This window comes from Danio rerio, chromosome 4, assembly GCF_049306965.1.
Source record: "Danio rerio strain Tuebingen ecotype United States chromosome 4, GRCz12tu, whole genome shotgun sequence".
Lineage (NCBI taxonomy): Eukaryota > Metazoa > Chordata > Actinopteri > Cypriniformes > Danionidae > Danio > Danio rerio.
Window position 1 is genome coordinate 20,402,125 of NC_133179.1, and position 15,538 is coordinate 20,417,662.

The 15,538-nt window shown below is 36.0% G+C and overlaps 1 protein-coding gene across 14 annotated transcripts in view; it reads right to left on the reverse strand.

The window, feature by feature from the left end:
- The window catches only part of cacna2d1a (calcium channel, voltage-dependent, alpha 2/delta subunit 1a), a 137,151-nt gene that overhangs the window by 43,697 nt on the left and 77,916 nt on the right, over positions 1–15,538 (reverse strand). For all 14 annotated transcript variants that reach the window (XR_012401604.1, XR_012401608.1, XR_012401606.1 and 11 more), the window contains 7 exons: positions 14,449–14,484; positions 14,225–14,351; positions 5,527–5,658; positions 4,629–4,689; positions 4,470–4,520; positions 817–916; positions 74–232 (listed from right to left, as the gene is read on the reverse strand). Coding sequence is in view for 9 of the 14 variants with exons in the window: in XM_073946290.1 (XP_073802391.1) it covers positions 74–232; positions 817–916; positions 4,470–4,520; positions 4,629–4,689; positions 5,527–5,658; positions 14,225–14,351; positions 14,449–14,484 (666 nt within the window). In the remaining 5 variants the exon portion in view is untranslated. The remainder of the gene's footprint in view (positions 1–73; positions 233–816; positions 917–4,469; positions 4,521–4,628; positions 4,690–5,526; positions 5,659–14,224; positions 14,352–14,448; positions 14,485–15,538) is intronic.

The window sequence follows — 15,538 nt, forward strand, 5'->3', positions numbered from 1 at the left end:
AATATATTATCTTCATTACAAACCTTGATATTATGACCCTGGTGACTATTTAATATACAATATTTTTTCTTACAGAAGCCAGCTGGTTGAAAGCCTCCTTGAAGCCGATTTTATAGTCAGTGGTGCCGTTGGCAGTGATCTTCTGAACGGCCTCCTTCAAAGTCTTCTTATTGCGGACGTTCGCTTGCACCAGGTTTTCAAAACAGGCCACCGACTTGGCTGAATTGTTAAACTGAAACCAATAAAAAGCATTAGTTAGTAAGTTACAGTATCAATAAAAACACACACACAAGCAAAGATGAGATTCTTATGAAATGATTTTGCATCATTAAGATTCAGGCTTAGTGCAGCTCCTCTATGTAAGTCTGGTGGCTCAGTGCCAGCAATACACTTAAAGCACTGTTGCCTAATTTCATTAATGTCAAGCTAACGTCACACAGCTGGAAACGCGCCATAAAATACGAGCGTTTGTGACTATTAAAGCAATGAAGGACGAAAGTTAATTGAAAATATACAAAACAGCTCACTCACTTACTTAAAAGCAGAGTTTGTTGTTGTTTTTTATTCCTGTCAGTAGGTCTCATGAACGGAATGAAATAAACGATGCATTTCATAAATGAATTGCACGGCGTCTGGAGCAAAGGATGATGGGAAATGTCAATAATTCTTTTGGCCTGCGCCTCAGCGGTGCCGAAGTGAAACCGCAGAAAATTAAGTGTGACGTTATGGATGTTTGGAGGCTCCGCGCTTGAGACTTTCGATTGTGCTCAGCAGGGAGTCAGTTTTGCGGAAGTCGATCATCTCCTGTATACTCACAGAGACGATGTTGACGTAATCGTCATCTGAGAGAGTCTCCAGCATCTCGCTGACTGAGGTGCGAATGAGCTTCAGCGTCAGGCCTGACACACTTCCACTCCTACAGAGAAACACAGCACAGTCACTACATAGTTATTACACATTCATTACTGTATAACAGCTGCAAAAGATTTGTTAACTCGTGTTTTCAATAATAGTATGTGACTGTATAATATATGTGACTATATAAGTTAATATGAGAAACTATAATAAAGATAACAAACTGTGTAACAAAACAAACATTCATAGATATGGACAAAACAAACTGACAAAAATATTACATCTTACTTGAAATGAATAAATAATTCGAGAGATGCCTTATACGGTAAATATAGATAAGATTGGCTATGTTAAGAGGGCTAGCAAGATGAAGGAAAAAATGAATGAATGAATGAATGAATGAATGAATGAATCAATGAATGAATCAATCAATGAATCAATCAATCAATCAATCAATCAATCAATCAATCAATCAATCAATCAATCAATCAATCAATCGATCAATCCTATAATATATACTTGACAGTAGATATAGCCCTTAGAGTTGACAAAATAAATAATTAAACAAACAAACAAACAAACAAACAAACAAACAAACAAACAAATAAATAAATAAATAATCGATAAATCATTCCCTACAGAGATCCAACAAAACAGAAGAAACGAATGGACAAACATATGTATTTAACATAAAGACACCTAATTTTTTAGATTGTATAATAGCCCAGTGAGTGAGTAAATGAATAAACGAACGAGCAAACGAACGAACGAATGAACGAACAAATTATATGAACAACCTAGAACACAGGTGTCAAACTCAGTTCCAGGGGGGCCACAACTCAACACAGTTTAGCTTTAACCCTAATTTAACACACCTGATCAAACTAATTGAGTCCTTTAGGCTAACGATCGAGCGATCACTCAAACAAATGAACGAACGAACTAACTAACGAACAAACTAACAATTATATGCACAATCTAGGGCACAGGTGTCAAACTCAGTTCCTGGGGAGCCACAGCTCTACACAGTTTAGCTTTAACCCTAATTGAACACACCTCATCAAACTAATTGAGTCCTTCAGGCTTGTTTTAAACCTCCAGGTACTGTAAGTGTATTGAAGCAGGGTTAGAACTAAACTGTGCAGGGTTGCGAATTTGACACCCCTGATCTAGAGAGTCAAAGAAAACAATGTAAATAAATAAACAAATGATGTAAAAAAAAAAAAATTATTTTATAAATTATACAGTATATAAGCCTAGAAAGATGATCAATAAATACATTATTTAATAGAGACCATAGCCAGTCTATAAAAATATGTAATTCAAAGTGAGTGAGTGAATGAATGAATGAATGGATAAAATATTGAATCATCCATTACAGAGAGTGCAGGCACAATTTTTTCCCTCAAAAATAAAGCTGAATAGAGCTAAAAACACAATTAGTTCATTAAGTTTTACCCGACCCCTGACAGACAAAATTCAAGATGACTACAACGAAATCAAAAGAGAACCCGACTAACACGTATAGAAGAGATAAAACCGTATTTAGGCTTATAACGGCTTCAGATCTGACATGCAGGCTTTTATGGGTTAATAATCACTATGATTCCAATGGGAGGTGTGTGGGCTCCAGGGTTTAGTCATTAAGCTAAACTACATTGATTGGCTGAAGCTGATCCTCACTAATGGGCTCAACGCCCAGACGGCACATCACCATCAACATTACAGCTGAGCCATACACTCTTCACAGCCTTATTTTCACACACAACAAGCCTAATTACACCAGCAACCAAAATACACCCTTACGTAGGATAAACTAACACATAATGACTCACTGATATTGCTTTTAATGAATTTTGCAGATTTCTGGGTCATATTTGTTACCAAATTTGTATGAATGAACTTTAAAGCGTGATATCATTGCACTTCATAATTTATATGAAAAATATTGCTGAAATTCCTGAAAATGTCTGCTGTTTAATGTTTGTAAACCACTTCATTTAATAAAACAATGCTGCCTCTTACAGCCTACCTCCAATTTAAAAGGACAATAATATAAAGGTGATAAAACATAGACATAGATGGCCTAAAGTTAATAGAATGTATGAATGACACCTGGGCGAAGCAGTGGCGCAGTAGGTTGCGCTGTCGCCTCACAGCAAGAAGGTCGCTGGGTTGCTGGTTCGAACCTCGGCTCAGTTGGTGTTTCTGTGTGGAGTTTGCATGTTCTCCCTGCCTTCGCGTGGGTTTCCTCCGGGTGAATTGGGTAGGCTAAATTGTCCGTAGTGTATGTGTGTGAATGTGTGTGTGGATGTTTCCCGGAGATGGGTTGCAGCTGGAAGGGCAAAACTTGCTGGATAAGTTGGCGGTTCATTCCGCTGTGGCGACCCCGGATTAATAAAGGGACTAAGCCGACAAGAAAATGAATGAATGAATGAATGAATGAATGAATGACACCTTAAATTGCTAATTAAACAAAACAAATCCTGGACTACTGCAACTAATACTTTATATATAGATAGCATAGAGAGTCACTAAAAAGTAGATAAACAAAAAAAAAAGGCAAACACTTTACGCATAGCTTAAAGAGGTGAAAAATAATAATAAATGAATGAAGGAATACAGATTTTATTTTAAACAATAGCTAAAAAAAAAGCTTAGGCATATGAATAAAAATACAATAAATAAATAAATAGTCTTGTTTTGTAGATTATAAATTGCAGTGAGAGCTAGGCCTCTCACAATATACAATATATAGACTTATTGTGCGATTCTTGATTATTGACCGTGTTACAATAAATATTTACAAATTCACAAATATTGTTAAAGCCATTTTAAAATTATATTTACATTCTATCTTACATTCTACAATTAAACTGGTGTCAAGGTTAGGGTGGACATTTAATAGTGTAAACACAATAGGAATTTTTCAACATCAAACTTTTCACCTTTAACTTGTACCTTTTTAACATCAAATTACAGAATCCAATTAACCTTAATAATCAAAAGTCTTTGTCCCTTGAAAGTGTTTATGGCTCTTGACATCACTATGCTGTTGTATTATAATTATATAATCAGTGGCATAATTGATCTCAATAATATTGCTTATCTCAACAATTGCTACGACAATATATACCACAACAAAAATTCTTTACGTGACAGGCCTAGAGAGAGCAGAAAAAAATTCTTATACTGTACATATAGAGCCTACAGTTAGCCGAAAGAAAGAAAGAAAGAAAGAAAGAAAGAAAGAAATGCTCTATAGAGAACAAAATAAATAAATACTTGGTAAAAAAAATACTGTTTATTATTCATAAACCACTTCATTTAATAAAACAACTCTGTTATTTATAACCTGCCTAAGTAAGAATTGATTTTCCATGTTTATTACTCTCGGTGTCAGTCTTTAATCAGCATGTGTCTCTCTACCATCTCTCCCTCTCTCTCTCCTTCTAATGCTGATAAATGAGTGTAACGCTGAATGAACACGAGCTCTTTAAGTGGATGGTGAGGAATCTGTCATTCTGCTGATCAGCCTAATGCTCAAAGTGCAGGACTGGGTTCAGTGGCTTTGTGTATGAATTATTACAGTGAATAATAAAGACTTCACTCACGCGTCCACCAAGATCAGCATGTCCTTAGGCGAAGCTGCACCCTGAATATACCTACAAACACAGAGGAAAACAATCAAAACCAGCTGTAAAGATAAAAAAGCAGCACTTGGCATGTCTTTTATAGATTGACATAAATTAAAACAGCACATATCTGCTCACCAGGGCCTGCGGCGTACATCATACAGGTCAATCTTGTTTTTAGAGTCGACCCAAGGGGAAGCTATAGGGCAGAAGGGATAGTATGGGATATTGTGTTGTTTATTATGATTAATATCTTCTAATTGTTTTTTTAAAAAGAGGTGATAAAACATTAATGCAATGCTCAACCTTGTTCCTGGAGATCTACCTTGCTACAGAGTTCAGTTTCAACCCTGATCAAACACACCTGAACCAATTAATTAGCAACTGAACAGCACTTGATAATCACAGGCAGGTGTGTTTGATATGGGTTGCAACTGAAATCTGCAGGAAGGTCAATCTCCAGCAACAGGGTTGAGCACCCCCGATGTAAAGAGTGAACAATCACAAGTTAAAATGTAATAGTTATAATAAACTCACACTTATTTCATACATAGTATTTAACAATAAATATTACATTATATTTTAAGATTAAGGTAGTTCTGAGGGCAATAGGGGCTTCCCGGTACTAGTAAGGTGTACCTAATAAAGTGGACAGTGAGTAATTAAAGTAGGTAAAATACTTATGTAACAATCATTTCTTTAATATAAGTATAGTATCATGAAACATGTCTTCAAAAGCATTAGAACAGTAGCAGTTTTTGATAGTAAGTATTTAAATGCATTTCATAATTCATTTACATTTTGATTGAGTAATTAATATTAACAAAAAAGTTTAACAGTTTTCACTCCTGCATATGCAAGACTTTGGCTATGTTAGTGCATTTGACTTCCTGTTTTTTGTTTTCTGTCTCCGTTCATTGTGTTCATTTTCTCTCATTAGTCGATGGCTAATCACACATACCACAATCAACAGTGAAATTATTTTGCCAACTGTAAACGCATTATTTAGAACAGCCTTTGTTTTCCAGTACTTTACCTGGGAAATATCGTGCCAGGCCTGTTGCACTGCCGAACACCTGCCAGTGAAGCGATGGATCGTCCTCTTTGTTCTTCCTGAAGACGTCATCCAGAGCCGCCGTCCAGTTCAGCTCATTTAGGATGATAGTGGCTGTGGAAATAAACACAGAAACGCATACAATAATCCCCATCTGAAGATACATATATGAGACTCTTCTCTGAGCTATGCATGTTATCAAGACTTTTACAATAATAAACATCATGATTAATAAGCAATAGGAAATCTGAACACACTGTTTGATTGGTTGTAGTAAATTGTAAATGCAAAAGTAAATGCACACTAGTGTGATTGGCTGACAGTTTTGCACATTAACAAAATCAAAGTCGGAAAGGAAGGACAGTTATGTGCCTATATGCATGTATATTTGACAGACTACATCATTCATAGATGGACACTGCTGTTATTTAGGCTAAACACTTATAAATACTGAGTACATATCAACGTAATAACAGAAAAAGCAATAGTGTACACTTAATAAAAATTGTTATTCACTCTTGTTTGGTGTGTCATTACTGTGGGATCCAATATAGTCAGCACAACATCCATTTTTAGTTTAAGTTCAGCAAAATCTGCAGTAAAATTATGTAAACAAAAGACAATTTTGTTCTTTCTGACTCGGACTGGAACTTTAAAACTGAAGTTCATCCACCTGTTGCTAAGGATGGGATCAAATCGAAGGCAATGCAACGACTGTTTTTCTACATCTTGGGTGATCTGAAGTGTTTTGTCTTCAGAACAGATTTATCATTTCTCCTCTCTTATTATTAACCTACTGCAGTGCAAATTGATAATTACATAATTACATAATACCGTAGGTCATTCCCAATCTGTCCTTTAGAGCTCAAATATAAGCTGTTTTAGACTGACAAGAAAGGCTCGAGCGCTAAAAAAAGATCAAGACCCCTTGGCATGTTTTCAGAGAGCAAACATTCAAATTAATCCCAATTCAGCTGTAAATCAATATTCCAGCTCTCAAAAATGCAGGTGCCATCATATTACGTTAAACTCAAAGAGAAAAACCACTTGAAGGAGCAGCTGTGGTAGAGGAAACAACAAAGTGAACTATTAGCTAATGCAGTTCTAATGGAATTAGTGGAACACTGGGCTGTATTTTTCCCAGAGAATGTCATAAATGGACACTGTCTGCTGTAAGTGAGAGTGATGATAATGTAACAGATGCCAGCTAGTAAGAGCTATGCAAGTAAGCCTCACTCTTAGGGCCCCAAGAGGATGATGCGAGGCTGTAGTCTTTAGTTTTGTAGTTGGCTTGCCCACTTCATATGACAGAAATATAAGATTGTGTCCCACTCCGAGATGAGTGTAAGAAAGGAACAGTTATAAAGAAACTGTTTAGATAACCATTATTGTCATTCTTGTAAGTGAATCTTCTTTCAGTGCTGGAAAAACAAATTAACATCTAAACAGAGTGGGCAGAGTGGTACAAAAGGGGTTACATTGGTGCCGTGACCCGGATGTGTGTAATATTCAAGGTGGTGAGTGTAACAAAAGATGGTAGGAACTGTGTGGATAAACTTAAGGATCATTGTAGGTGTACCTGCTTCCAGTGCTTGAAACGCAGGTTTACATGCCACTCTGAGCAGGATGCGTAGATCCAAAAGGGTTACATTGGTGCCGTGACCCGGATGTGAGTTATATTTAAGGTGGTGAGTGTAACAAAAGATGGTAGGAACTGTGTGGATAAACCTTAGGATCCTTGTAGGTGTACCTGCTTTCAGTGCTTGAAACACAGGTTCACATGCCACTCTAAGTGGGATGCGTAGATCCAAAGGGGTTACAGTGGTGTCGTGACCCGTATGGAAGTGATATTTAGGAGGGTGAGTGTAACACCGGACTGGTTATAAATACCAGTTCAAATCTCACTTCTTTCTTACGATCTTTTCTGCTTATTTATGTTTCGTGATAATACTGAATTATTATTAGAATTATTGTAGCCTTGACAGCTTGATATAAGACTCTCTTAGTGTGCTCAATCCCTTGGGGCATCTTTATTACTAAGACTGCCATTCACTTCCTCTTTCATCAAGACTCCGCCCACTCTGTGTGTGATCAATACAGTTTTCTCCATCAGTAAAATGCACTTCAGACCCCATCCATCATGTTTAAGAGGGTCAATCAGCAGCCATTTTATTTTCCTCCATTTTTAACAACCCTTCATGTTGTACCCATTCACTGGTTGGAAATAAGTATGTAAAAAGGGGATACACAAAACCAGTTGGTAGCCTAAAGTGTATCTCTTGGATTTTTTATCAGACTTTGTATTAACTTTCCTCTCCACAGTAAGATGTCGCTCACTGGTCCAAAATCTTGTCCTTCAAAAAGTTATATTACACATCATGCACCTTCTGTGCAGTGCCATTTTTGGCCAGACAAATTACTTGGTTCAGATAATAATCAGACAATACTCTTGGTTCAGACTTTCTGACAGCAGCTCAGGAAACAGTTCAACTCACACAGTATAGTAGTGGTGTGGCGGTGTGAATGTTAACCACAGGTTCAGTGTGGAAATGTGAAAGCCTGTAATCATCCAACGACAGGATACCTTTGCTGCACACACGCGCGCACACACACACACACACACATACACACACACACACACACACAACCACGCACGCACACACACACACACATGCACACACACACACACACGCACACACACACACACACAGACACACACACAGACACAAAAACAGATACAAGCAGAGCAATCCAAAGTCGTGGTCAAAAAACAGGCAAATGGTCGGGACAGGCAGCAATGAATCAAAACAATAGAACAAGGCAAAGGGTCAAATCACTGGAAGACAAAATGTCACAGTACAGTTAAACAAGACTCAGCACTGGTGTGTGTGTGTGTGTGTGCTGCTTTTAAAGTCCATGTAATCAGTTCTTAAAAGCTTCAGCTGTGTGTTAGTGTAATCAATGGAAACTGGAACAGGTGCGTGTGAGCGATGCATGACTGGATATGTAGTCCAAATAAAGATAAATTTGTAGTTCTATAGCGATCAGCATGTTTACCAGCAATCTGCAAGGATTAGATCGCTGGTGATTGTGACACCACCAAAGTTTTTCTGTCCTCAAAATTCCAAATAGTTAAAAATCATATTTAAGGGGGTCTTTTGACATTCAGAATTAGAAACAGGCTTCTTTGAGAGTTGAATTTAGGATTAGGGTAAGGCCATATTATAATAGTTTTTTACAGTATAAAATACATTACCCCTATGTCCTCACAAACTCAGTGTATATGTATATGCGATGAGCTGGAGAAAAGCGCATTACAAACAAAAACGTATTATTATTATTATTATTATTATTATTATTATTATTATTATGTGTGTGTGTGCTTTCAGTCAGATCAGAAGTCTTTTCACTCCCCTTCCTGTTGTTTGTCTCTTTGACTGTCAGTCATCAACACACACATATTGATTATCAGTCACACATACAGTCCAACGAGATCTGTAGCTCAGTGTGAAAAACTCAACTCACGTCCTTCAAGATCCAAATCAAAATCTCAGCTCAAACTGAAATTGCCACAAGCTACTGTATCCCTGTAAACTGTTCTGTCCTTTGGGTCTAAAATGAACACTCGCCAAGCAGTAAATGTGTGTGGTTAAAAATTTAAGAATTAATCACACACACGTAGAATATATGAATAAATATTTGAAGATATTATTATTTAAATATTTTAGGACGACACGGTGACTCAGTGATTAGCACTGTGCCTCACAGCAAGAAGGTCGCTAGTTTGAGCCCAGGCTGCATCAATTGGCATTTCTGGAGTTTGCATGTTCTCCCCGTGTTGGCGTGGGTTCCCTCAGGGTGCTCCGGTTTCCTCCACAGTCCAAAGTCAAGCAGTATAAGTGATATTAAGCTAAATTGACCGTGGTGTATGTGTGTGAATAAAGCCTCATTCCCACTAGCAGCAACTTTGTACCTGCTTGTCGCTCTGGTTGGCGACCTGCTGCAAACGCAAGTCTACAGCACAGACAATACAACTGGCCTCTGAGTGAGCTGAGAGAGAATCACGTGAGCTCCACTAATGCTCCTATTGGCTGTCGCTCAATAAAGTCGCTCTTTATTTATATTCAACTTTGTCGCGTGACTTTACACGCCCACCTGGTCACCAACGGTCACTGTTGCTTGCATAGATGGGTGTCGCTGGAAGTCACTCACTCTCAAGCTGAAATAAACAGTCGCTATGCTGCAGCAAGTAGCTCGTAGTGTAAATGAGGCTTAAGAGTGAATGGGTGTTTTCCAGCACTGGGTTGCAGCAGGAAGGGCATTCGCTGCATAAAACATATGCTGGATAAGATGGCATTTCATTCCATTGTGGCGACCCCAGATTAATAAAGGGACTAAGCTAAAAAGAAAACGAATGAAGAATGAATGAATCTAAACTAATCTAAATAATAAAATATCAGTCACATGCAGAAAAAGTGGAAAGGGAAGAAGGCAAACTTTCTTTGGCTTAAATGAATCAGGGCAAACAGACAACAGAAAAAACAGTCCAAGAACTATGAGCAGAGCCAGAGGCATTTGTGTGACACATACACACACACACACACACAAATGCTGTGAGCATGTCTATGTCCATCCAGAGATTGTCATGACAGATGACACACAGTGTTGAGGCAGAAAGAACAGATTCATGTCTTAATAAGGCAGGCACACACATTCACACAGCCTAGAGCCTCCAACCACACACATACCCACACATACACAAATAATCAGTCACATCATTGCATAATCAACTATTAATAAATATAGAGTTGTAACTACACAGAATACTACAAAATATCTCACAAGTCTAGAAATAATGACAGCTTATAACACCATAATATAACAAATTATTATTTAATGGCTGTGTTATTTAAGATTTTTTTTCAGTAATCTGTACTACATTGAGAAGACATTGTAGAATTTAGTTTGAAGTATTTTATGATATTATTCACTTGTTTATTTACATGTAATAATTTTGTAATTTTTGACAAGATTTCTTTTACTATACAACATTTTAAACGTTTTGTTTGGTAAATTTTACTACTATTACTACTACTACTACTACTACTACTACTACTACTACTACTAATAATAATAATAATAATAATTTCTTTCATTTTTTAATATTCTTTATTTGTATTATTTTTTTATCTTAAAATATACAGGGTGGGTTAAATCTAATTTTTAAATATTGCTAATAAAATTGCCTGTACTATCGACACATGAAATATGAAATCCTTATAAAATGCTGTCATATAATTAGGCACTGTTTCCATCATGACTCCAGTGATACTGTAAGTTGTACAGCCATCAAATACTGCCAAGTTAATTTTCACCCACCCCGTTTATTAGAAACATTGTCATTTCCTGGCACTGAGCAGGGGGTTCTGGGTAAAGCAACACTGTCGGAGCCAGAAAATCAGGCTGAAAGCAGAAGGTAGAGCGAGTAATGAGAAGTGAATAAAAGTAGATAAAGAGAGACAGCGGGACTCGTGAGTCATACGGTATGATGACCGCAGCCGCTCTAGAAGACAAACACACATAGAACTCATATGCCTGTCAAACACACACACACACAGAGACACACAGGAGATCACACTTCAGCCAGCTCACAGACACATACACAAGGCATTTTTGACCATTTAATAATTAGTTTCAAAATCACAGCCAATGTGCACAGTAAAAAAATCTAGTTTTTTACAACATGCTACTGTCATTTTCCACAGTAATTTACATTAGTATCACTTTGCAGAATTTAACTGTAAAAGTCCACAGTAATTTGTTTTATTTATAATTCTATTGTGAAATTAATCAAATTAGCATGATTACAGCAAATTACTGTAAAAAGGGCTATATCTTTTGCATGTTAGTTATAAGATTTCAAACTATTTTTATTTCATTCAACATAGACAAATGAACTTTTATGCTAACATTTTTATGCTATTTTTTGATATTTAGAAATAACCGAATGCCATTGCAGCCCCAAAAACAATTTAGCTACATCTTAAAAATAACTTGAAAGAAAATCATTATTATTTAATTTTATAAGGTTAACATGGAAATATGTAATAATTTTTAATGAATATAACTTTGTGCTTAGCCAAAAACGAACACTATTAAACACCCAAAATGATTTCAAAGGCAGGGTAAATGTCAGAATGACTAGCCCAGGAAAACCTGCTTTACCGTAAAATATAGTTAATTCTACAAGATAGGACTGTGAAATCACAGTAATGGAAATTACTATCCACAGTGAAGTTAAACTATGTGGCTGTAATCTCACAGTAATTTAATGGCACAAAATCCCAGTAAATTACTGTTAACTACCTCACAGTAATTTAATGTGAATTTACATACAGTATTTTACTGTGAAAATAATACAATTATTAGCCAGTAATTTACTGTGAATTTAAGGTCAATTTTTTTCAGTGTGGTTAATATCTGGCGGTGAGCAGTGTTGCCAGGATTATAGTTTTCCTGCATTATTGGTCTCTCTTGAAAATGCAATAGAAAAAAATATGCAAACTAATATAAGTTGTGGGATGTGTTTTTGGCGAGGGAAGGTGGTTTGTTGGGTTTGGGTTACTTTCAGCCGTCAGAATATGTATTTCTTGCCAATACAAAAATGAAAATTGAATAGTTTCCGAGCAATGTGGTGGCGCAGTGGTTAGCATGATCACCTCACAGCAAAAAGGTTGCTGGTTTGAGCCTTAGCTGGGTCAGTTGGCACTTCTGTGTGGAGTTTCCACCACAGTCCAAAGACATGCGCTACAGGTAAATTGGGTGAGCTAAATTTTTCGTAGCGTATGTGTGTAAATGAATGAGAGTTTATGGTGTTTCCCAGTGATGGGTTGCAGTTGGAAGGGCATCTGCTGCGTAATATATATGCTGGATAAGTTGGCGGTTCATTCCGCCCAGATCCCAGATTAATAAAAAGACTAAGCCGAAAAGAAAATGAAAGAATGAATGGTTTCTAAATGGACATTGATCCTGGAATGTATACCTGGCAACCCAAAAACCACAGCAAGTGAGTAAAACCCTGAGAAAAAGTCTAAGAAAGGTACTTAGAAGGGTTGTTTGATGTGTTTAAATAATTTTGAAGTATATACTTTATCTGCAAGTACAGTATGAGTGTTAAAGATGCAAAACCTTTCCATTTGAAGGAATCCAGCATCTGATTCTGATTGCACTAGGGGGGGACATGGGCTACATTTCAACCCTTTTGTGTGGGTTTTGAGTTGTCATTGGGCTTAGAAATATTATTAGGCCCGGCAACCCTGGCCATGGTAAACAAATAAGATTTATTGTGTGTGGGGATACTGAGAGATTGCAAAAAACTATGCTATTCCATGCGATTCTGTTAAGTACTTTACTATGTTTTTCAGCAGAATCATAGCAGGTGAGATTTCAAATCTGACTAACCCCAATGATTTTTATCTAATTTAAATTTTCTTTGTCAAATATCCCAGTAAATGTTTTTCTTAAATGCTTGCTGGTCAAAATTATTGGCACCCTTCATTCAGTGGGGAAAAATCTCTCTAAATCTAAGATTCTCTGGTTCATGTTGGTGCTCTTTTCTCCTTTTTTATAGGTTACAGTTCAGGGGACTTGACACTGTAATTTTATGCTCATTAACCTATTTTAAATTGTTTCATTTCAACAAAAGCCAAAATTTTTGTCAAAGTTTGAATAAAAAAAAAAAACACAAAAAGATTAAACAAAACTGATTGATTTTCATATTTATCAAGAGTGCCAATAATCTTTGACATAATGAAATAGTACTGATGCAAAAATAAGTGCCACCTGAATTTCTCTTATAGAATATTTTATTTTTTCAGCCTCCTATGTTTATGTTAGTTTTTTTTTTTCATTTAAAGGCAATGAAAAAAAATCTTTACCATAAAAGTAAACTTACTAAAAGTACATAACAGAAGCCTGAGAAAAGTGCTCATTTCAGACGCCTCTTTTGCATCTAAACTCTTTATATACTCAATAATACGCTATTTAGCATACATATTAAGCGTATATATTTCTATTAAACATGTATTTAGTATAAATCAATAAATAGCTCACTGTTATGAACTGTGGCTGAAGCACTGTGAAACTACCCAGTAGCGTTCTGGACATTAGTGTAAGGTTCAAATCTATCATAAGCCATAATCTTTCAAAGCTAAAGACGTCAAGTGATAGCTCTTGTGTCGCTGGAGGACATTGAGGGGTTGTGGGGTCACTCAGGGGTCAGTCGTACTGTGTTTCAACTCTCTAAATTTAGTATGGCTTCTTCACTGGGCTGTCCACACCTGACACACAGGAGTAAAGTCACTCAAATACTGATCTGATGCAAGCAGTAAACTGTGTCTGTGTGTATACCTTGTTTTTCGAATACAGTACATACCCAATAATGATTAGTATACCAAATGTCCCCCCAAATATAGCAATTACATTTTGACTGTGTGGGGATTCGTTTTGTCCCCATTATGAAAACAGCTTATTAATCATTGATAAGTCTTTGAAAATGTAAAAATTCAGAAAACTTCCAGAGGATTGAGTTTAGGGTAGGTTGATACAATATAGAATGTGTACAGTATAAAAGTTAATACATAAAATGCATACAAGTTAGTGTGTTTGTTTGTGTACTTACAGCCCTCATAGATATCAGTGGGAATGTGCACTGCTGTGGTGTTGTATGAAACGGGCCGCTTGAAAGCAGGATCTTCTGTGAAATCCAGTATGAGCCGGTTCTTTCTTGGTTCTGTCTGATTATCACTCTGGAAACATCACAATAAATTAAATCTCTGGTTTACTTGATGTCTGTCTCTTTTGTTTAGTTCATATTTAAATGCATTTTTTGAAATAAAAACTCACCTTGTCCTTGGCATTGTAGTAGATGGTCTCATTCACCTGTCAGATGAAAACAATACCCATATTTGTTAGTTTGTATACCATCCAAAAGGTTTTAATATTTTTATAGTTTATGAACAATCAAATTAATGTACTGTATATACTAAATAGTCTATTTAGGGTTAATAAAACAAGCAATAATGCTTTAAAAGTTTTTTTCAAGAGTTCACAGTTAGCTGATGATTTCTCATAAGAAGACTGTGGCTACTTATAGTAACTTAGGAATCATATGAATGGACGATCATGATTAGCTAATGCAGGACCGGCCGTGATAAATCGTAAGCACGAGATCCTCTGGAAATTTGTTTATAAATAAACTTCACTTAATTACTGCTCTTTTTAGGTTTTAATAATTGTATAATTACCCAAAAGTTTGCATGGATGTTTTTGTACAACAATCTAATGAGATTTCATTTTCAGGATGTTTATTAAATGTTATTTGTATGTTTTGCATTTCACAAACCTCTTATTAACATTACCAGAAAGATGCTGATAGTTTTTTGTAGATACTTGTTATATACAAATATCTACAAAAAACTATCAGCATCTTTCTGCCTGAGGCGTTACATTACAATATTTGTTAGTGTTTATAATACAGTACATGTAAATTTGAGTCACAATCCAGGCCCGTAGTCAGCCTATTGAAAGGCTTGTTTCTTTTTTTTTTTTTTAGAGGAGCTTTTTGCAATCATTCGTCTAAATTTTTTATTAAATAATGAGATTCAAACACTGCATTTTACTGATATTTTACACACTAATCTTTGCTGCATTAGCTTGTCAGATGGTGATCATAACCACACTTTTTGATGCAACAAAAATAGTTCCTACAATTTTGTCAAAGAGCTTACCAAACTATTTTACCGCAAAGTGTTTATTTAGAAATGTGTGCTCACAAGTTTATACAGTTTTATAAATGAGATTAGAATTTTGAATTAAAAATGTTAAATAAAAAAGTATGAAAAAATACAGATTTTTAAAATGTATTATCATGCATCATTAAAAAATTAATAAAACGTATTAAAAACCAACCAAAAAACATTAAAAACTGTAAGCC